Raw genomic sequence first — 22,365 nt, 5'->3', positions numbered from 1 at the left:
GTGTGTGACAGTACCATGATATCCAGAGTAGGGTCCACCACTGTACCATCCCCATGACTTCTGCCCTATACAGGCTTCTTACTGGTGCCTAACTTCTGCTCTACACAGCCTTCTTACTGGTGTCTAACTTCTGCTCTACACAGCCTTCTTACTGGTGTCTAACTTCTCCCCAACACAGCCTTTTTACTGGTGTCTAACTTCTCCCAAACACAGCCTTCTTACTGGTGTCTAACTTCTCCCCAACTCCTTTTTACTGGTGTCTAACTTCTCCCAAACACAACCCTTCTGGTTACTGGTATCTAACTCCCACCCTACACAGCCCTTCTGGTTACTGGTGTGTACCTTCTTTCCATGATATAACTTCTCATGAAATGGCTAGAATAAGAGGAAGTACAAACCACTTTGGCTAAACTGTGTTCTGCAACAGATTTCACACGTTTAATGAGTCTTCTGAAATCTATGGTTCTGCTCTTGGCTGTGCTCAGCACTGTGACATCTTTGACATCTGAAGTAATAAAGCTATCGTTTAACTAATGTTTACTTCAGTTCGTAGAATGATGCTCTTTTTTGTGCACAGATATATATATATATATATTTTTTTTTTTTTTTTTTTTAATTAAAAAAATTCCACTTATGATGACGACTATGTTTAGAACAGCATTCTATGTGTATTCTCCTAGTTCTGGATGTGATGCTTTGACTTATGGTAGAACCTATGCACTTGTAAATCGCTTTGGATTAAAAGCCTCTGCCAAATGACAAAAATGTAAATGTAAAAATGAGTAAAGTGCTCATCCCCAAAGTATATGGAACACACTTTACTGGCTTCTGTTTGAAACTGTTTCACTACTGAAGCTGCAAGACTTCACATGAAAGCATGACGTGTGAACATGGCGGCCTGTCGCATAGTGGTTAAGGTAAATGACTGGGACCTGCAAGGTCGGTGGTTCTAATCCCGGTGTAGCCACAATAAGATTCGCACAGCCGTGGGGCCCTTGAGCAAGGCCCTTAACCCTACATTGCTCCAGGGGAGGATTGTCTCCGGCTTAGACAACTGTACGTCACTCTGGATAAGAGCGTCTGCCAAATGCCAATAATGTAATGTAAAAGATCCTCTGTCATCTGACATCCTGCTAGACAAGCTGGGTCCAAGCAAGCACAACCACACTGAGTCTGTCCTGTCCAGAAAGCCAAATATGAATAGCCATCACCACTACTAGGTCAGGGACAGGCAAGGCAGGTCATATCTGTTTCTGGATTTCAGACAAACGTCCTGCATACACACCAGCCCTCCAGGACTGGAGTTGCCCATCTCGGCTATAATCCTGCATACACACCGGCCCTCCAGGACTGGAGTTGCCCATCTCTGCTATAATCCTGCATACACACCGGCCCTCCAGGACTGGAGTTGCCCATCTCGGCTATAATCCTGCATACACACCAGCCCTGCAGGACTGGAGTTGCCCATCTCTGCTATAATAATCCTGCATACACACCGGCCCTCCAGGACTGGAGTTGCCCATCTCTGCTATAATCCTGCATACACACCGGCCCTCCAGGACTGGAGTTGCCCATCTCGGCTATAATCCTGCATACACACCAGCCCTGCAGGACTGGAGTTGCCCATCTCTGCTATAATAATCCTGCATACACACCGGCCCTCCAGGACTGGAGTTGCCCATCTCTGCTTGGCAAACGAGTCCCCGGAGGAAACCCACAGACAGGGGCATGACTCGCAAACTGATATACGTCACTGTGTTTGTCTTTTGTCTGCTCTTTTCTGTGCCTGTCATGGTACCATTACCATGGCTGATGCCCTACCCAGCCCTTGTTCCTGGTGTCTGCTTGTTTTACCAGGTGCTGTAAACTTCACAGGCTAAAGAAAGAGGACGTGCAAACTGTGTCACAAACATCCTTTGGAGGAGAGATGCGGTTACAGCGCCTTCTGCAGGGGGAAATGGCAATGTCGGCCTGCAGTCATAGCTGTGATAATCCATCCATCCATCCATCCATTATCTTAACCCGCTTATCCTGAACAGGGTTGCAAGGGGGCTGGAGCCTATCCCAGCATACATTGGGCGAAAGGCAGGAATACACCCTGGACAGGTCGCCAGTCCATCGCAGGGCACACACACCATTCACTCACACACACACTCATACCTATGGGCAATTTAGACTCTCCAATCAGCCTAACGTGCATGTCTTTGGACTGTGGGAGGAAACCGGAGTACCTGGAGGAAACCCCCGCAGACACGGGGAGAACATGCAAACTCCGCACAGAGAGGCCCCGGCCGACGGGGATACGAACCCAGGACCTCCTTGCTGTGAGGCGGCAGTGCTACCCACTGCACCATCTGTGCCGCCACGCTGTGATAATAAGAATTATTATTATTATCATTATAATTATAGTAATACATTCAAATAAAGTCACAGGTCGACAGTAAAGCTTTGAAAGCAGCGACTGCACCAGACACAGCTGATCGGGCAGTCTGTCCCACAGGCTCAGGGAGCAGGGAGCTGGATCGCCCACAGTACAGAGCCCAGCTCTGGGCACGGCCGAGAGCCCACGGCTGTACAGCCACAGTGAGAGGGGGATTACAGGGGAGACTGAAGTCCTAAGAGGCAGGATGAGTTATTCTGAACTGGATCAGTTAGTCTGACCTAGAGGAGTTATTCTTGAGATGAGTGGGTGGGGGGTTGGATGCAAAATGCACGACTCAGACAAAAGGGATGTAATAAAGTCCCGTCAGGGCTTTATTCGGGGAATGTCCAGTGAGCGTAATCAAAAACAAGCAAAGTTCATACACGTGAAATCCAGCCAAAACCAAAGTACAGTACCGAGGGAGAAGGCAGTCTCCTAATCTGTACATCATTCAAAAAGTCCAGTAATCAGGAAAGCTGTCAGCGGGGCAGAAGTACAGGCGGACGGTAGGCAGGCTCGGGGTCGATGACGGCGCAAGAGTCAAGACCGAAGTCTGCTCCGCGGGGTAAAAGCACAAAGACAGCAGTTTTCAGCCGAGCAGGATGGTTTGCTTTGATATGTTATAAATGTTTGAATATTGGCATTTTTACTGCATTTCACAAAGTGTCACTGGCCATTTTCCACAGCAGTCTGAAGACACATCTCTTCACACTGTACCTTGACTCCTCTGCGGGTGTACCAAGTGAAGACTCATCTCTTCATACTGTACCTTGACTCCTCTGTGGGAGTACCGTGATCTATTGCCACTTTGTTGTTCACTTTTGTTGTCTAATCTAGGTGCTGTTGTTTTTGTATTTACTTTTTTGTATTTGCATTTGTATTTGTGGTACTGTAGAAATACTTGGCCTATTTTCCATGTGTCCTGGAAATGATGTCCATGGCGGTAAAATGGTTTCTTGGTTAATTGTAGCTTTTCTAACCAGCTCCGTATGTTTTAATGACCTTGATACACATTTTTTTTGTTTAAAAAAATACAATTTAATGTAGCGCACTGAAATGGACAATATGAGTGTGCTAATTGACCTTGTCATGCAATGGAACAGAAAAACAAATAGAAAATAAATTATGAGAAAAAAATTTTATTATAAAGTTTTTGGAGAGGGTATGTATTTCCATCTAATAAAAAAAAAAACTCACCCAATGAAATGGTGAAAAACAAGCAGTTATTATACATGAAGAAAACTTAAAACACAATCAGTGAAAGAATAGAAAAATTATATTACATTACATTATTGGCATTTGGCAGATTTGGTGCACTGAAAGACCCAAGAGGGCCTATTTGATTCATTTGATTAATATTTATGAAAACTGTTTTTATACAGCGCAAAGCAATAGGATATATACTTCCAAATGCAGCTTACACAGCTAAAAAAAAAAAAATTTTATGAAATGAAAGATTTAGACACACTGAGAAGGAATACACAGACGCAGGTTGTGTTTGGTGGCTCATCAATACGTTAGGTTGGCAGGACGCATCGCAATGTCAAACCGGTGAGACGACACAATTCTGCTGGTTCCTGCAGATCATTCAGTCGGCTGAAGGCTTTAGCCCTTTGGCTAACGATGTGGCAAAGGGGAGACGGTTATGTCTGTTATACATTCCACACACACTGATAAGGGAAAATATTTTTGAACGCGTGCCCGTTATGTCCTCGTAAAACGTATTAAAATACTGCAAGTGCAGGCCTATCGTTCCCATATTTCAACCACTGAAATGATTAACAGAGGAAGAAAAAAAAGGTATGTGCTAACTGGCGATGAAATGCAAACCATGCTAAAAGCTGGACATGTCGGCTAACTGGCTTTTGAGAAGGTGAGTTTCTGATTTAGGCCTGACTAATGATTCGTGCCGCAGCCTCCGTATGGAGGGGCCTTACGGTACTACCCGGAATTCCGTATAGTGGTTACCTTCGTAGTTACAATCGTTCCGTGCATTCCGGACAGCAACACACGCTACAGAGTCAATAAAGTGGCTTTGTTTGACAATCCAGATCAATACCGAGCACGCTGTAAGATTAACATTTTTGGCGACGTACGGACCGCCCGCCAGCACCGGAATCTCTGGAACCACCGTACGAAGGCTGTCGCATGAAGCACGAATCAGACTTCATCCAGACATGTCTTGCAAGATAGCCACTAAGCTAATTGGAGATAATTTCACCATAGTTAGTCCTGACAGATGGTCGGCAATAGCTTTGGCATTGTCGTGGCTAGGAAACAACAGACTTCAAAGTCCAATCTCCAGTTCGTTGAAAAATAACTTCACGAGGGAAAAGATACCACGGCAGCAAGCTCTCCAGAAAAATCTCTGCAGAGTCGAACCTTGAATGTCAGTTTTATACCCATTTTATGCACTGTTCTTATCTCAACTCCTAAAACATTCCTAAAAACATCAGCTGACTTGGCTGCCCTACAATGATTAAGTACTCCTTGGTACCAACACCATGGTGGAAAATCACCCCATTTACTTCTTAAAAAATAAATGCTTTTAATACATTTGAACAGGCATACAAGACATCTTGCTTGTAAGCTGTTTTTTTTTTTTAACAAAAAGGAACCATTAAAAATAGGAATTATGCAAAACATGGTGCAATTTTGTACTTTCCAATACATGGTGCCTTTCGGTACTTTCCACAGCATATAAATAATTTTATTCAACTTCAGATTACACATGGGTCACTTATGCACTTCTAACACAAACTTATGAGCAGTGAATCATTGAAAATATACAGACATACTAAACATTTGATTAAAACTCTCCTCTAAGTGACTAAATGTTCTTCCTATACAACATACGGAGAATCCGCCCCTTTCTCACCCCCTACTCGACCCAGCTCCTGGTCCAAGCGATGGTTCTGTCCCGCCTGGACTACTGCAATTCCCTCTTGGCTGGCCTCCCAGCGTCCGCCATCAGACCCCTCCAACTCATCCAGAATGCAGCAGCTCGTCTGGTCTTCAACCTTCCCAAATACTCACACGTCACCCCCCTGCTTACTTCCCTCCACTGGCTGCCTGTCATGGCTCGCATCAAATTCAAAACATTGGTGCTAGCCTTCCAAGCAGTTAAAGGGTCTTCCCCAGCTTATCTACAAAAAATCATCAGACCCTACACCCCTGCCACAGGCCGCTTGGCACCTCCCCCTCTCCGAACCTCCACCTCACGCTCACGACTACTGTCTGTTCTGGCACGGTGGTGGAACGAACTCCATGTTGAGGTCAGAACTGTAGAATCTCTCCCCACCTTCAAGCGCAAGCTGAAGACACACCTCTTCAAGCAGCACCTCTCCCCATCCCTCCCTACCTCCCTGTGAACCTTAATTGTTGTCTCTGTGACTTGCTTTGTGTATCGGTATTTTTAGTTGGCTAGGTAAGCAGTGTTTGGATAGTTAACTGTGGTCACTTTTGCTGTGTTTGTTCGTTTCTTTGTTCTCAAAAAAAAAAAAAAAAAAAAAGACCCTGGTCCTTATCTTTGTTGTACGGGTAGCAATTGAAATTGTACTTCCATCTAGGGTCTTTCAGCGAACTTATCCCTGGTTATGGGTATGCACTTTGTTGTACGTCGCTCTGGATAAGAGCGTCTGCCAAATGCCAATAATGTAATGTAATGTAAAAAATGTAGTTCTTTAGCCTGGTGCATTCTTTGCATTCTTTGCTCTCATTTCGACAGTTGACACTGTGGTTTCTTGCGTTTTCATAAGCTCAGCTGTAATTAATGTTAATAAAAAAAGTCATTTTATTTGATAACAAGCAGCGTACATGTGATATATTGATTACAGGCCACTTACATATATTGATACACTTTCAGCATTAATCATTAAGAGTTTTGGAGGAACCAGCTTGCTCATTAGGGTTGAGTCTGAGTTTGACTTGCAAAGTAATGAATCATAATAAGGAGGGAGATCTCTTGTTCCGTGAATTTTCCCTACAGCATGTTTCAATTTCATACTAATAATGATAACATAATCAGTTAACACCCTGTACATGTATTGATGCGCCCATATTTTATATTTTCATAATTTATGTGTATTCACCGAGGACTTCATTAGAATTTTTTTTTTTATTCCCATATTTCAGTATTTTTGCACGAAATTAAAAGATGTATTGCTGTACCAGTTTATATTCCATATTTTCGTATTCGTATTCCGTGTAATTGTAACCCACACTAAGTTGGTAAGGTAGTGATGGCGTTCCTTTAAGAAGTTTTTGCCGCATTTTAGGCTATTTTCTGTGGTAGCGTCACAGTTTACGGCAATAGTAAGGAGGGCAGTATAAATGCACTGGTAGAGCATGTGCGCGCCAGAGCGTAAGTGTGCAGACTTGAGGCAGTAGCAGTACAGTCCTGTGTAGTAACCGCTGCACCCACTGGCGATAATTCAGAGTTTGCAATTGCATGCCTCTCATATTAGGTGTCGGAGACTGAGAAGAGTTCGTCTTGGGTCATCCGTCAGGTGCCCCGTGGACACCACTAGAGGGAGCCCCGCTGCCGCTCATCAATTTTCTTCCTTTCGTCAACGGAATCAAGTAGGAATTGGAACGGAATTTTTAAGACACGGGTACCCGTTTGACTTTAACTCCTACGGTTTTTTTTTGGGGTTTTTTTTTTTTTTTGGGGGGTTCTCCAAACAAACAAACATGCTCTTGGATTGATTCTAGACAGTTTAATTTTGGGAATTCCGATCAACACATTCAGAGGTTGTTAACAAGCTGCAGCAAAAAAATTTTTTTATTATGTTAGGTCTAACAAAATAAGATTTTGTTATTATCATTTTTATTTTATGCTGTATCATTGTGTAAGTTTCCTTTTCACATTTGCAAAGAAAACTGTATGCTGTGTGCAATTGTAGGTATATACATCCTCCCTGGAATAAATTTCTACTATAAGCTGGCTTCTGCATTCTTAATATTTAATATAGGGGTTACATAATCATTCCACGGTCAAAGTGACTTAGATTACATTTTTTCCCCATCCTGACGGTTGATGTGAACATTAACTGAAGCACTTGACCCGTAGCTACATGATTGTATGCATTGCACTGCTGCCACACGATTGGCTAATTAGAAAACCCCATGAATAAGTAGGTGTAATAAAGTTAAAAATGTTCCTAATAAAGTGCTTTGTGAGTGTAAGTGGGAAAGGCAAATTAGGATTTTACCAGCGGTGGCAGGGCTTTTTTCTGGTAACCTTTGTTCTCCTTTAACAACTACATTGAATGTATTCAACTGTCAGATGTCACAGACAATTGCATACACATCCACAGAGTACTAGAATGATACACTTAAGGAAAGGGGAAACGTTCAGATTAAGACCAGCACCCATACCACCTTTAAGTGCTGTAAAACAGAAAGTATGTATTTCTACATGTCTGTTTGCTCTGTATCAATAGAGCGGATGTTGCACGATCTCCATATGTTATAGGGTGATGGCTTGCCCTTTGTAAATATATAAGGTTGGCCGGTAAACAGTGCCTCCTTCCATAATTTATAAAACAGTATGAACGTTCCTGTCACCTTCACCTTTCGTGGTTGGTAGCTGGTCGTATTAGTGAGAAAGATTCATAATTCTGATCATACTCGTATATTATAATTGAGCACACACGCAAGCAGGATTATAAAATAAAATAAAATAAACATTGATCCTACGTCACTATGTACAGCAATAAACAATGATGTCTAAATACACAAGGTTATTCGATGTTCTTCGACTCCCTCTAGTGGTAACAACGCTAAGGGGTCACAACTTCGTCAATCAGAGAGGGACACAACACAACTCCCATCAGTAATTAGCGAAGACGCACAATTCGGGTGGTTCTGACATTTTGTTATCTTTAACTGGTTTGTGACGAAAGAAAAGTACATTGGTTGTAGTGTAGGCCCGTCGCTTGCTCAGAGAAAACGACATTACTATTTCACGTTGGCAGGTAAAATTCAGACGCATAACATTGCGTGTGATGAAACAGAATAACGGTATGTCTAACGTAAACGGTGGTTTATGAAGTAAATTGTCGGAAATAGATCAAATAATGTTCAAAATGTGTATGTGTATGTGTACATGTGTATCTAGGACCACAATCAAAAGTAAGATTTGTAATAAATAAAATAAATAAAAAAACTCATTTCAGTCTAGAAATGTTGTTCATATATTACGCCTTGGATAACAATAAGGTTTGTGTCGCTCTGATATGTATGTCCACCTCCTCACCACAACTCATTACACGTCCTTTATCCGTGTTAGAATTTTAGTTTTGTCGGATCCATGAAACCTCCGGGGTCAGCTGCAGAATGCTCAGCCGTTAGAACTGCATAACAACTGGAACAACCATCTCAATCCGTGACATAAGGATGCACTGTTCCGGTTTTATTGCAGCTCTACATCTAGGCGTTTAAACTGCAGCTGAGCAGACTGCAACTGATCCAACATTACCTTGGAAACAAACCAAAAAAAAACCTACTTCGCTCTGATTTCGTTCAGTTCCTCTGTCGATATGCTATGTTGCATGCTCTGATTCGGAAGTAGCCTACGTTAAAACTAAGTTTAAAAAAGAACAACTTAAACTGAACAAGCTGGAACTTTGACTCTACCGAAATGTGCCCTGGAAAGTCAGTCGAATCGCTTACAACTCCCATTTGTATGGAAAATGGCCAAAACAAACAAACTGTTTGGCTGTTCGGTCCAGAAACGCTTGAAACACACCTTAAAGGACATTGGTGGAAACAAACATTTACTTAATGACGTTTCACTGGAACACGTAGCATAAAAACTTGTGCCCAAAGTTAACTGCATGCAATTTACAAGCTGTTTAGTAATCATCGTATTGACCTATAACCGCAGCTACTTAAAATATATATTTTCTTTACATTTCCAAGAAGAATGGATTTTCATTAAGTTAAGGTAGGCTTCGTGTATGCGTCTCCCCCATCCTTTCAGTAATTAAAACTTTAAAAACTTTTTAAAAAGTCCTATTTGTATGCGAATTTGTACTTAATTGTGATTATTGTTCTCACAAGCCCACATAATATGCCTGTTTCACTAGTCTAATCATTAACGGTTTTATTCATTCAAAGGATTCCATTAGCAATAGCTAGAGCTCGAGGGAAGGTATTTCAATGACGTTCCGGACCGCCGTTTGCTACTCTCTTGCCTTCCTGCAATTTATTTAAAGAATAAATTCCACTTGCCCTTGAGAATAGTGTGATGTATACCTACAACACTAGCACAAAGCTTAGTGTAAAGGCAATTATGTAAAGACAAATACTGTTTTGTCACATGGAGCTGTAGCTATTTATTTTCTTTTTCCATTCCGATATAGCCGTATGTCCGTTAATGTAATAGTTCCTCACATTGGTTGCACCTGCCAACATCCGGCAGTATTTCATTGGTTTTCCTGCAAAGGTAAGAGTTCGCCGTTTTATTTAATATCCACGGTTTTCTTACTGAGCTGTAGCCTACAGATGTTATAGGTCTACGTCACTTTTTTCTATCTATATGGTTACTGTCTGTCGAGGTTACAAACATAAGTCGGATTGACGACAAAAATAAGACGTAAGAAGTAGCCTAAACGTTTGATACATATTTGTGATTGATGAATGCTTTATTTACATGGGTTGATATTGTATTCTGACTTGTTATGATAGTTGAATTTAATGGTTATTACATTACAGTCATATGCATACGCTCTTATCCAGATCGACGGACAATAAAGTGCAAATCATAACCAGGGTGCGCTGAAACCCCTAGAGGAAAGTAAAGTTTGAAATGTTTGGGTGATCACACAAAAACGCGAACCCTTGTAGAATAATCAGATAAACTGATCAAGACGTAGCAATACCACAGTTTTGACAACGAGAACACTTAGAATAGTAAAATAATTATTCGCAAGTGCGATCATTACGGCATATAGCATGCATGGCTAATTAGAAATCACAGTAGGCCTAATTGTAAAACCGAAAACAATTTGAATTATATAGAGTAGATTAATTCAGAGGAAGACCCTGAGGCACGCAGGACGTTTGAGAAGCGTTGATTGACGCCATCCATTTCAGCAACTGCGGCAAAATCTATGGAGGCACCGTCGTACAGCTGGACGCAGTCTGGCCGAACCGAACCGGAGAACAACGTCATCCTTCTGACTTCCCTGGCCAGTGGCAGCCGCAGTGGAAGCGTTCAGGAGCTTTTCCATGAGGATGTGCAGGTCAGGTTCTTGTTCTCCTGCGGGTCTTAGAACAGTGCTGGCCACTAATGAGTCTACGGATCCGAAGCCAATAGCGATTTTGTCGACCAGTTGCGATCAGACCTTGGTTAAATACGTATTGTTCTGGATTCAAGTACTTTTCTAAGCCTTACTGAGCTTATCGGGTGTATTGTAATAGTTGATAAACCCTCAGAAAGTGCAAAGCCGAACTGCACCAGGCAACATCAATCGACCACAGAAAAGTATTTGATTCCAAAATAATTGCGTATTTGACCCAGGTCTCGTTGCTATGACACCTGGAGGCTTCATTCAATATTTATCATCTTGGGGGTGTTCTAAAAGTACATTGGGTAACCGTTAGCCTATTGGCTATGGTATATGACGGGGACTTGGAAGGTTGGTGTTTCAAGCCCCGATCAAGACCTACACAGCTGATGGGCCGTTAAGCAAGGCCCTTAACCCCACATTGTTCCGTCTTATCAACTGTAAGTCGCTTTGGATAAAAGTGTCAGCCAAATAAATGTAATGATGGATACCGGGGGCGGGACGGTAAAATGCCTGTTGTGGCTCTGCAGGGATCCCAGAGCCAGGCCTACCCCTGGTGGAAGGTGAACCTCTTTGTTTGGGAACCTGTCCTCTTTGGGACCTGGGATGGGGTCTTCACCACCTGCATGATCAACATTTTTGGCGTGGTCCTGTTTCTGCGGACTGGCTGGCTCGTGGTGGGTTTCCTGTCGATGCAAATTCACCGTTGTGTTGCCGTTTGTCACGACCCCCGCCCAATGGTCTCTCGAGAGCACAGAGGCTTGTTCCACAAAGCAGGCTTAGCGAGTTAGCCGGACGACTGCAATATAAAATAAAATAAAATAAAATAAAATATGGACGCCACGGAAATCTGTGACATGGGCTGAAGTAAACAAAGCTGTTCCGGGTTTTGCTTTGTGCAGTTATCCAGCTAACTCCATAATCCTGGTTTGTAGGACAGGCCCCAGGTATCAAACTCCAGTCCTGGAGGGCCACGATGTCTGATCATTTCTGAGGTTCCTCTCGGCACCAGTGGTTAAGTTATTTATTGGCTAAATAATCTGTACACTTTGTTCTCAAGGGCTTACAGTGATTGGCTGCTGATTGAAAGGAAACTACAAAAACCCTGAGACCCTGTGGCCTTCTGGGAATTTAGTTTGCTCGAGAGTATCTGGACATTTCCATTTGTGAGATTAGTCTCCTGCAATATGAGTTTTATTCAGCATCATGTCAAGTCATGCTTTGTCAGAAGAAGTATCTTATTTGACCATTGGTTCAATAACAAGCAGACAAGTCTGTCCCCCAAAACGCCAGCAAAAAACAGGGCTCCGATGCATGCTTGAAAACCTGGAATTTCTTTTGCTGCAGTAGTCCTTGGGTGGCCTGTAGCGTAGTGGTTAAGGTACATGACTGCGACCCACAAGGTCGGTGGTTCTAATCCCGGTGTAGCCGCAATAAGATCCGCACAGCCGTTGGGCCCTTGAGCAAGGCCCTTAACCCTGCATTGCTCCAGGGGAGGATTGTCTCCTGCTTAGTCTAATCAACTGTACGTCGCTCTGGATAAGAGCGTTTGCCAAATGCCACTAATATAATGTCATGGAGCAGTCATGGAAAATGTGAAAATTGGCCTGGAAAACAATTAAAAAAATATTTTTAGTGTAATATTAGTGGCCAGAACCCTAAACCGTAAAAACAGTGCAATGTTGAATCAACTCTAACAGACTACATATGGTACCTATTTGTCTTGTACAGACTGTGCTGGAGTTGAACATTTTACTGTGCCGGTGCTTCCATGCGATCTCATCCCCCCAAAAATAAAACATCGTGGAAAATTATGCAACCATAGGGTTGTGCCTTTCAGAAGGAACCCGGCTCTAGAGAATAATCACCCTCCTATTTGAAGGTCCCATACTGTGTTTTCCAGTGTTTTATTTTAGGTCTGATGTCCATAAGATGTTTGTGTGGTTTTAAGCACCAAAAAGAATCTCTATCCAGTTTTTACATGTCCATTCTCCAGCGTCTCTCATGAGCTTCACCAAGAACAGGCTGCTTTAGTGACTGTGTCTTTAAGGCTCATTGACGGCAACGACCCACTGTTCTGATTGGCTGGCTGGCTGGATTGTGTGGATTCATTTGGGGACTGTGTATTTCAATACTCTCACAGTGTCTTTATATCACCTTCAACTACTTTTTATAATCCACATAGCAAGGGAAATGTCATTTTCCAGAATGTGGGGCCTTTAACATAATGTACTGAGATGCAGTCCAGATTGTGCCGTCGCTGAGCACAAGGCTAAAAAGAGAATTAATTCCAAATTCCAAACTTTTGTCCAATGAAGCGCTTCGCATTTCTCTCTTGGCGTTGCCAGGGAAACACGGGCGTGCTGCTGGGAATGCTCTTGGTGTCCCTGGTGGTGCTCGTTGCCCTGGTGACGGTGATGTCGGGGATCGGGGTGTGCGAACGGTGCAGTGTTGGCGGTGGTGGCATCTACTCCATGATCTCCACGGTCCTGGGCGGCCGGGTGGGAGGCACCGTTGGTCTCCTCTACGTGTTTGGGCAGGTAAGGGGGTATCATACTGCCATCTGGTTGGCTAACAGGGTTTCATACTGCCATCTGGTTGGCTAATAGGGTTTCATACTGCCATCTGGTTGGCTAATAGGGTTTCATACTGCCATTCCGGTTGGCTAATAGGGTATCATATTGCCATCCGATTGGCTAATAGGGTATCATACTGCCATCCGATAGGCTAATAGGGTATCATACTGCCATCTCATAGGCTAATAGGGTATCATACTGCCTTCTAATTGGCTAATAGGGTATCATACTGCCATCTGATTGGCTAATAGGGTATCATACTGCCGGTATGGTTCCTCGTCGGGGTATGACGGTAGAGGGCTTATGTTGATGTCCTGGGGTCAGGGAGAGGATCGGTGCGTCCCGTTGCCGCTGGGATAATGAGGCACTTCCCCCCTCAGTGCGTTGCAGGCGCCATGTACATCACCGGCTTTGCCGAGTCGATCTCCCAGGTGCTGAGCTTCAGCGGGGCGTGGTCGGTGCGGGCCATCTCTGTGGGGGTACTGCTGGCTCTGCTGGGGATCAACCTGGCCGGGGTGAAGTGGATCATCCGCCTACAGCTGCTGCTGCTGGCCGTCCTGGCCGTGTCCACGCTCGACTTCATCGTGGGCAGCTTCTCCCACCTGGACCCAGGTACTGTCCACGACCTGCGTGGGGGGTATGGGGGGGTTCCCCGGTGATTGACAACCTGGCTCTTTCCACCTGCCACTGAATCATTGCATGATTTCATTGGGAAAAAAAATCAAATCAATAAACGATCCCTACTTCTCTCCACCTCAGCTGGTGTGTGGTGAGTGTTCTGGCGCCAACCCTGGGTGCGTCAAAGTATCCCTGAGCAAGACGCCTAACCCCTAATTGCGCCTAATGAGCTAGTCGGTGCCCTGCATGGCAGCCTGTGTGAGTGTGTGCGAATGATGTGCATTAATTGTAAAGGAGCTATAAAAGTGCTATATAAATGCAGTCCATTTACTATTTAATTTTTTGCGATCATATTGTGATCATGGAGTATGTTTTCACACGTGCTCTTATGGGTCTTGATTTGGATATACCACCACACCCTCCCCGTGAAGGAAATCTTCGGTTTCTGAAATGGTGTGCTTTACTTTCCCCCGGACCGGTTTTGATCCGTATGTTTCTGTCTACAGAGCACGGCTTTGTTGGGTATTCGGAAGAGCTACTTCAGAATAACTCGCTGCCGGATTATACACCAGGAGAGACTTTCTTCACTGTGTTTGGAGTCTTCTTTCCAGCTGCCACAGGTAACCGCACGCAGGTAAAATTTTATCTGCTGATAATCCATCCTGTATTTAAAAAAACAAAACTAAATGGTTTATTTCATTACTGCCATTGATTAGCATCTTAGCCAGAGCGACTTACATGTACGCAGCACTTTTTTTATTTGGTATTGATTTATACAGCTGGACGTATACTGGACTAATTCAGGTTAAGTACCTTTAGCTCAAGGGTACAACCGCAGTGTCCTACCTGGCAATTGCACCTGCAACCTTTAGGCTTAAAGTTCAGTTCTCACCCCATTATACTACTAGACTGTTTCGTTTTTATTCTTCACCACAAACGGTTTTAACGGTTTCTCTTGTGCTTCCTGGTTCCGCTCATGTGTACTGGCTTAAGAATCGATCGACCAGCGACTGCTTTAACCGTTTCGGTTAAGAAAACGGTAGTGTAGTGTAGTGGTTAAGGTACATGACCGGGACCCATAAGGTCGGTGGTTCGATCCCTGGTGTAGCCACAATAACATGCGCACAGCCGTGGGGCCCTTGAGCGGGGCCCTTGAGCAAGGCCCTTAACCCTGCATTGCTCCAGGGGAGGATTGTCTCCTGCTTAGTCTAATCAACTGTACGTCACTCTGGATAAGAGCATCTGCCAAATGCCATTAATGTAATGTAATGTAATGTAATGTGATGTAATGTAATTGATGCTTCTTGTGGTTCTGCTGTGCAGGGGTGATGGCAGGCTTCAACATGAGCTCAGACCTCCAGAGACCGGAGCACAGCGTCCCCCTGGGAACTCTGGCTGCTCTCGGCATCTCGTAGGTGCCTCTCCCACACAATGCAGTCTTGTTCCATTAATGCAATGCATTATTCCTTGTGAAATTTGCTACGCAGTAGGCAGATCATATCTACTCTAGGCAAAATGAAAAGGCACGTGTGATGCAGAGATTGTGATATTTGATAGTTGCTTAAGTTCCGATTATGTACTTTGTCAAATAGCACCGGACATATTGCCGTGTATTATTTCAACTAAGAGTACAGGGGGGACCATATGTACTCTGTACGAGTTCAATATCAATGTTTATTCCTCTTAACACAACTGTTGATCTGCTAATTGGAGGAATTAGGTGTGTTCAATTCGGGTTGAAATGAGAACCTAAAAGGACGGTGGATCCTCCAGGAAAGGGTGGGGCAGCCCTGACATGCACATTACATGGTGACAAGACCACCCACTAATGATCTTATTTTTAATAATCCCTGCGATTGATGATTATTATTTATTTTATTTTTTTTACCTTTGCAGGTGGTTCCTGTATCTTATCTTTGTGTTCCTGCTGGGAGCCATCTGCACCAGGGAGGCTCTGCGATATGATTTCTTAATAGCAGAAAAGGTCATCACCGTTCATCATCTGTTCAAAAAAATAAAAATCTTTAGCGTGTCGGCTTGTGTTCCCTGAAATATTGGATCGTTCCGCTTTAAGCTGCGTTTTTCGACACTTCTCGCTAACGTAGTCGGCAAGTCCACCAGTCGACCGCCGGCTTTGACCGGCCACCGGCCGACCAGCTGGAAGTGTCGACGGAGAAGTGGTGAGCATGTCGTGAGCGGAAGTCATCGCGAGTCGTACACTTTGTTTTCCAGGTCTCCTTGGTGGGTTTCCTCTTCCTGCTGGGTCTCTACATCTCCTCTCTGGCGTCGTGCATGGGTGGCCTGTATGGGGCTCCCAGAATCCTCCAGTGCATTGCCCAGGAGCGGGTCATCCCCATCCTGGGCATTTTGGCACATGGGGTGAGTGGAAGGACAGTTGACTGGAGAAGAGCTGGCGTTGGCTTGCAGGGCCTCCAAAGTTTACTTTAACCCTTTGAATTGGTTGTATTTCTTGATTTTTGTTTTTGTTGTTGTTTTGTTTTGTTTTGTTTTGTTTTTTCTCTACCTAAAATTCTCATTGTGGAATTCCATTGCTTTCAATCGCGCTGCAATGTACAGTTACAAACATTCCAATCACATCTTAAACCTTAAAGTCATATTTCTGGCAGTCCCACCTTTCAAATGCATCCTGGGATAGACTGCCCATTGCTGTTCCAGAGGGCTTCAGTCAACTGTAACACCTACCAGATTCAGGATTGGGAAACCCTGTTGTCAGTCATGTTCAGATACGGTCTGGGCAATTGCATTTTGAGCTATAAATTATTATTCATGACCAGAAATTATTCTGGATTTTAAATATTTTCGGGGGGAAATTGGGCCTACACAGTAAAAGTAAGACATGTTCTGGAAACACATTAGACGGCTACCATAGGTGCAGAAGACCTTTGAACAAAACTTTTTTTTAAAGTAATGTCTCCATATTACTAGACCTGTGCTCACAAGAATGGTTCTATTACTACTGCTGTTTTATTCTTGTTCCGACATAAGTGTATATCATTCTTTTGCGTTGTGTTGTATAAAAACTATTTTATAGATATAATCCTTTGTCAGCTGAATCTACAAGGCCCAGGCCTTTATCATTGTATTGTTGAATTCTTAGCACTTGAAACTGTACATCCCCTTAGGGTCTTTCAGTGCACTTGTCCCTAGTTATGGGTATGCACTTTGTTGTACGTCGCTCTGGACAAGAGCGTCTGTCAAATGCCTCTAGTGTAACGTAATTAATGCTCCCTGTTGTAACTCTGTTTTGACAGAGAGGTCCCAATAAGACTCCCGTGGCGGCCATTTGTCTCACCAGCCTGATTACCATGGCCTTCGTCTTCATCGGGCAGGTCAACGTCCTGGCCCCCATCGTCACCATCAACTTCATGCTGACCTACAGCATCATCGACTACTCCTACTTCTGCGTGACCATGACCTACGACCTTCAGGCTCGGGAGCAAAGGCCTCCAACCTCGAAGGAACCCCCGACCCACGGCGCCAGTAGGCCGCTCGTCGACGTCGACCACTCCGGGTACGGAACCGGCGCGGTCGCGAAGAACCAACGCAACGGGACCCTGCTGGAGTTCACCCGGGACCTGGACCGGATACTTCAGCCGCAAGGCCCCGTGACGGGGGAGACGTGGAAGGCCTCCGCTGTCGCCCAGCGGGGGGCGAGGAGGGGATCGAGGGCCCCGCCAAAGCGAACGCTGGAGGACAGCTTCGGGATTTGGTCCGATGGGCCCTCGGATGCGGAACGGGGCGAGAGTTTAGGCGGCCGGAGGACGTTGACGAGCGTTGGGGGAATCTGTAACCACGATGGAGCTCGGCCTGAAGGTGGCCTGTCGGAAGAGGCTTCGTCTAAAGCTTCTCAACGGGGCCAAAATTGTGGAAGACATGGAAGTCCAACATGTGGAAGTCCAACCTCCCCGGACCTAAACTATACACCAGAGTCCGTGCTGGAGCCTTCAGGTGAGCACAAGTGCTGTTCCTGTTGATTTTGTAAAGGCTCTAGTTCTATTCACCTGTCTTTTTCTTTAGACTTTATAATGTGTAAATTCCGGCATTTGACTGCTATTCAGGAATGACCTGTAGCATTTTGTTCTCCTGCCTAACTGTCTTTGGTTATACAAACAAAATTTTGGTTAATAGTTTTAATAGTTAATAGTTGCTATTAACTGTTCTTTAACAGTCATTTAAGCAAATGCTGTATTTGTAGTAATATATATGACAAACTTCACATACAAGTATGACATTTCTTCAACAGAATCTGCCCCCAAACCAAAACCACAGGGGTCAGAAATTCAGTTAATGCCCGAGTCAATTTACTCCATATTCTGCAACCACTGGATTGCACTTATTGGCGTAAGTTGGTTAACAGTAAAATGACAGGTATTAATACCCCTTAAGTTAAATTATCTTTTTTTTCTCAGTGAGTATTCCAACTGCCTAAAAACTTTAATTCTAATTAATTATTCAAATTATTATAGATAAATATATTACTGACATTTTTTTTTTTTTTTTTTCAGGCATTCTGTTCCATAATGATAATGTTTATTATTCAGTGGGTCTATGCCTGCATCAATATTGTAATGGCCATTCTCCTCTTCCTCTATATTGGACAAGCAAGCCCTGGACTCCCAATAGGTGAATACAGACTTCGGAATTTTGCCATTTCATTTGTAAGTTATGTAAAGATGAATTTGTCAATAATTTGACCCGACTATGAAAATACTGTACCGATTACAGCAAGGAAACTATGGATTTTCATTTCAGAGAAATGCACTCTCTACTCTGCAAGTCTGTGTATGACATGAACAATATAAACTCAGCTCTCAGGCATGGTTCCTGATGAGGGTGTGGGGCAGCCATCGTAAAATCTGGACCTCGAATCCGAATTCGGCCCTTGTTTTCTTGTCTCTCTGGTAATGAGCTGAACAGTTAGTGCTACCGATTGGCCAGACTGTCTTCGCACCTGACTCCCAAGTACAGGGAGTGTGGAAAGCCGGCAGCTCTTGAGGGTCGTGATTTGATGATCCCTGGTATAGGGGGACGCACAGAGCTTATCTTTGGATTACACAACACTGAGAAGCATTAAGCTCTGACCACAGGGCCATGCAGTGCAGTTATCACTGTCACTTCTGTGTTCACTCTGTGATTCAACCGGCCCAAATCCCAACCGTTTTTAAAACAAGCAAGATTATTTTCTGTTTAATGTGAGACATTTATCACAGCCGTACCATGTTCAGTTTAGCCAGTTAGTAGCTAAAAAGTGCGGACATGCAACAAAAATCGCAAGAAACCGTGGCCCTCCAGGACTGGAGCTGGTCACCCCAGGGGCCTGTTCCACAAAGATGGATAACTGAGTTAGCCGGATAACTGCACAAAGTAAAACCCAGAACTTTTTATTAAACAATTCTTCTTCTTTTTTTTTTAAACACCATGTTCCAGATTTGGACAAGGTCCAGGTTTTACTCAGTTCAGATAACAAAGTAATTCTACTCTGTTGAGCAGGCCTGGTTATATATTGCTAAGCAGGACTACTGAGTTAGAGGGATAGGTTCAGAGTAAAACCTGGAACCCTTCCAAAACTGCAGGAATCCTGTTTTGTGATATATCCCCCTGGCCTATACCAGTTTACTCAATCCTTCCAGAACATCCTTTTTGTTAGCAGGGTTGATGTCCACTAAAGAACAGATATATTAAGTTGTGGACTTTGCATAGATCTATCCTATTTAATATTAAATTCTCAACTAAATGTGCTAAGCATTAGCAAACTTAATCCAGAGAAATCTTTATTATTATTATTATTATTATTATTATTATTATTGTTATTATTATTATTATTATTCTTGTTGTTGTTGTTGTTGTTTGAAGGAACAAGCATGCACAAAATGAACACCCAGTGTGCTTGAAACATCCAACACAGCACAGCACATTTTTAAAGGGAACATCTTCACGGTTTGTGTTTGTTTTATTAATGCACTGTTTGTTTTGCTCACACACTGTTTGTTTTGTTCAAAGGGGCCGCCGCTCGGTTCAGTTTCTTCAGATGGGTACGGTCCTCCCTGAAGAAAGTGGGCAGGTGTGTTCACGGCCTGTGTGAATCAAGGCTGACAAAATGGCAAATGGACTTCTCCAGTCAATTCACAGTGTCGTGCGTAGAACAAAATGGCCCCGGCTAATCGAATGATATATACATATATCAGTCATTATTACATTACATTACGTGGCATTTAGCAGACGCTCTTATCCAGAGCGACGTACAACAAAGTGCAAATCAAACACAAGAACAAGTGCAAAAGTAGACCTGAGAGGACAGTACAGTTCCGAGTCCTAGTGTAAACATACAGAAATTCAGAACCCTTGAAGAGTACAATCAACTTTCAAACTAGCATACCACTGTTGGCAGCTAGAATACAACAACAGCCAATAAAAACAACAATACCTATACAAGTAATGATATCTATACATAAGTGCCATTACGGTCTAAGGCTAATCACAGTGATTGTGAGTTGGGGAGGGAAAGGTGTAGCCTGAAGAGATGGGTCTTCAGTCTGCGCTTGAAGGAGGTCAGAGACTCTGCCGTTCTGACATTCACCGGGAGGTCATTCCACCACCGTGGGACCAGGACAGACAGCAGTCGTGAGCGTGAAGTGCAGGTGTGGCGAGGGGGAGGCGCCAGACGGCACGAAGTGGCAGAACGGAGGGGTCTTGTTGGTGTATAGGTCTTGATAAGGGATTGAATATACACAGGGGCTGATCCTTTAACTGCCTGGTATGCGAGCACCAAAGTTTTAAATTTGATGCGAGCCATAACAGGCAGCCAGTGGAGGTTGCTGAGCAGGGGGGGTGACGTGAATGTCTGGGAACAGTGAATACCAGACGGGCTGCAGCATTCTGGATGAGTTGGAGGGGTCTGATGGCAGATGCTGGAAGGCCAGCCAGCAGAGAATTGCAATAGTCCAGTCCCAGCCTCCAAGTGACAATCCTCATTGGTGGTTAGATTTTCAGTTACATAATGTGTACAACATTATGTAACTGAAATTGGCAATGTATGTCCAATAAAAAATGATAAAAAACACAAAACTAAATCTGTAAAATGCTAAGAACGTTCAGTGCACAAGGATTTTCAAATGTGCAAACCGTAAGTCCCACCCTCAAAGTTTTTCATAGGTGGTTTGAAAACAGTGACAGATGTCTGTGTTTTGATATTCACTGCCTTACCATGTTCAGTTTAGCCAGTTAGTAGCTTAAATGTGCCACTTAAGTGTGGACATGCAACAAAAATCGTGTGACAGATGTCTGTGTTTTGATATTCACTGTGCATTTCATAAAGTGTACAACAAAATGGTCGTCTGTACCCAGTCAAATAACAAAACAACAACTTCAATCAGTAAACTGTAAAATGCCAATGTTTTCAGTACACAACAATGGTCATACATATAAACCATAAGTCCCACCCTCAAAGTTTTTCTTTGGTGGTTGGAAAAGAGTGACAGATGTCCGTTTTTATTTTCAGGAAGGAACCGACACTCCAGGATCAGATCGTGCTCACGCCCTCATTTCTGGCTGTTGGCATGGAGACCCGACAACTGACTGAAGAGAATGCAGACTTTGCCTCACGTGACCGATACCACCAGTCATCCTTCATTAGTGCCCATGAACTTTCCAACAGACTTCAGTAGTCGAGACTTTTTATGAATTCCACCGTGCCCGTCGCTGTCCTAGGAAAAATGCTAAACGGCCCCATCGTTCTTTGTACTGTGCGTGGACGGGGAAGGCAAGATGTGAACATATTTTCGATTACTTTAATTTCTGTAACCAATGAATTCAATAGGCTGCATCTTTTATTTTATTTTATAACACACTACAGCAAAATGCTATAAATCCACACACGCTATAATTCTCAAATGCCTTTAATAATCAGGATAGATATTGCTAGATATTTTTTCAATCTTTTCAATATTTTTTTGGATGAAAAGTCCTTTTCACTAAGAACCTGTCAATAGTGAATAGGAATTTTCTGTTCTTCCACGCTGCTTCATCTTCGACAGGAATTTGACGTCGAGAGTAAAGTGGATTCAAAATGAACTGATCCTGAACTACCGTATTGGGGGATTCGATGTTGTCGGAATTGTTCATTATTTACTCGAAGCAATAAAGCAGAAGTAAACCGAAAGAAATAAACCGTTTATCGCGGTTTATAGCAAGACTGTATTCATGTATGTGAGATATATCGTTGTTATATATTATATATTCTGGATCTCACAGCTCCATGAATCGTACATGTTTTGGCGAACTCTTCAATTATTTATCTTTTTTTTTTGTCCCATAATGATGTTCGGTCTAAGTGATCCACCAACGCCACAAACATTTGAAAAAACAGACAAGCTCTAAATTAATAAAACTTAATTTTCAATATAATTAAATCTCATGTACATTTACATTAACATTT

The 22,365-nt window shown here is 43.4% G+C and overlaps 1 protein-coding gene across 5 annotated transcripts; it reads left to right on the top strand.

The window, feature by feature from the left end:
* The first annotated feature begins 9,273 nt into the window (after positions 1-9,273).
* LOC133124603 (solute carrier family 12 member 8-like) lies at positions 9,274-21,706 on the top strand. 5 transcript variants are annotated; one of them, XM_061235940.1, is made up of 14 exons: positions 9,274-9,371; positions 10,523-10,671; positions 11,247-11,393; positions 13,065-13,256; positions 13,673-13,904; positions 14,417-14,530; positions 15,234-15,321; positions 15,807-15,894; positions 16,143-16,289; positions 17,183-17,879; positions 18,175-18,272; positions 18,437-18,554; positions 19,932-19,992; positions 21,430-21,706. In XM_061235940.1, exons 2-14 carry the CDS (start codon positions 10,540-10,542, stop codon positions 21,593-21,595), a joined length of 2,280 nt encoding a protein of 759 aa, XP_061091924.1. In that variant the 5' UTR covers positions 9,274-9,371; positions 10,523-10,539; the 3' UTR covers positions 21,596-21,706. The 5 variants fall into 5 exon arrangements, with proteins under 5 accessions (XP_061091924.1, XP_061091922.1, XP_061091926.1 ...); XM_061235938.1 differs by lacking the exon at positions 9,274-9,371 and adding an exon at positions 9,794-9,872; XM_061235941.1 differs by lacking the exon at positions 9,274-9,371 and adding an exon at positions 9,896-10,022.
* The last annotated feature ends 659 nt before the right edge of the window (positions 21,707-22,365 follow it).

Source organism: Conger conger, chromosome 3 (assembly GCF_963514075.1).
Source record: "Conger conger chromosome 3, fConCon1.1, whole genome shotgun sequence".
NCBI classification, from domain to species: domain Eukaryota; kingdom Metazoa; phylum Chordata; class Actinopteri; order Anguilliformes; family Congridae; genus Conger; species Conger conger.
This window is presented reverse-complemented; position numbering and strand designations above follow the sequence as displayed.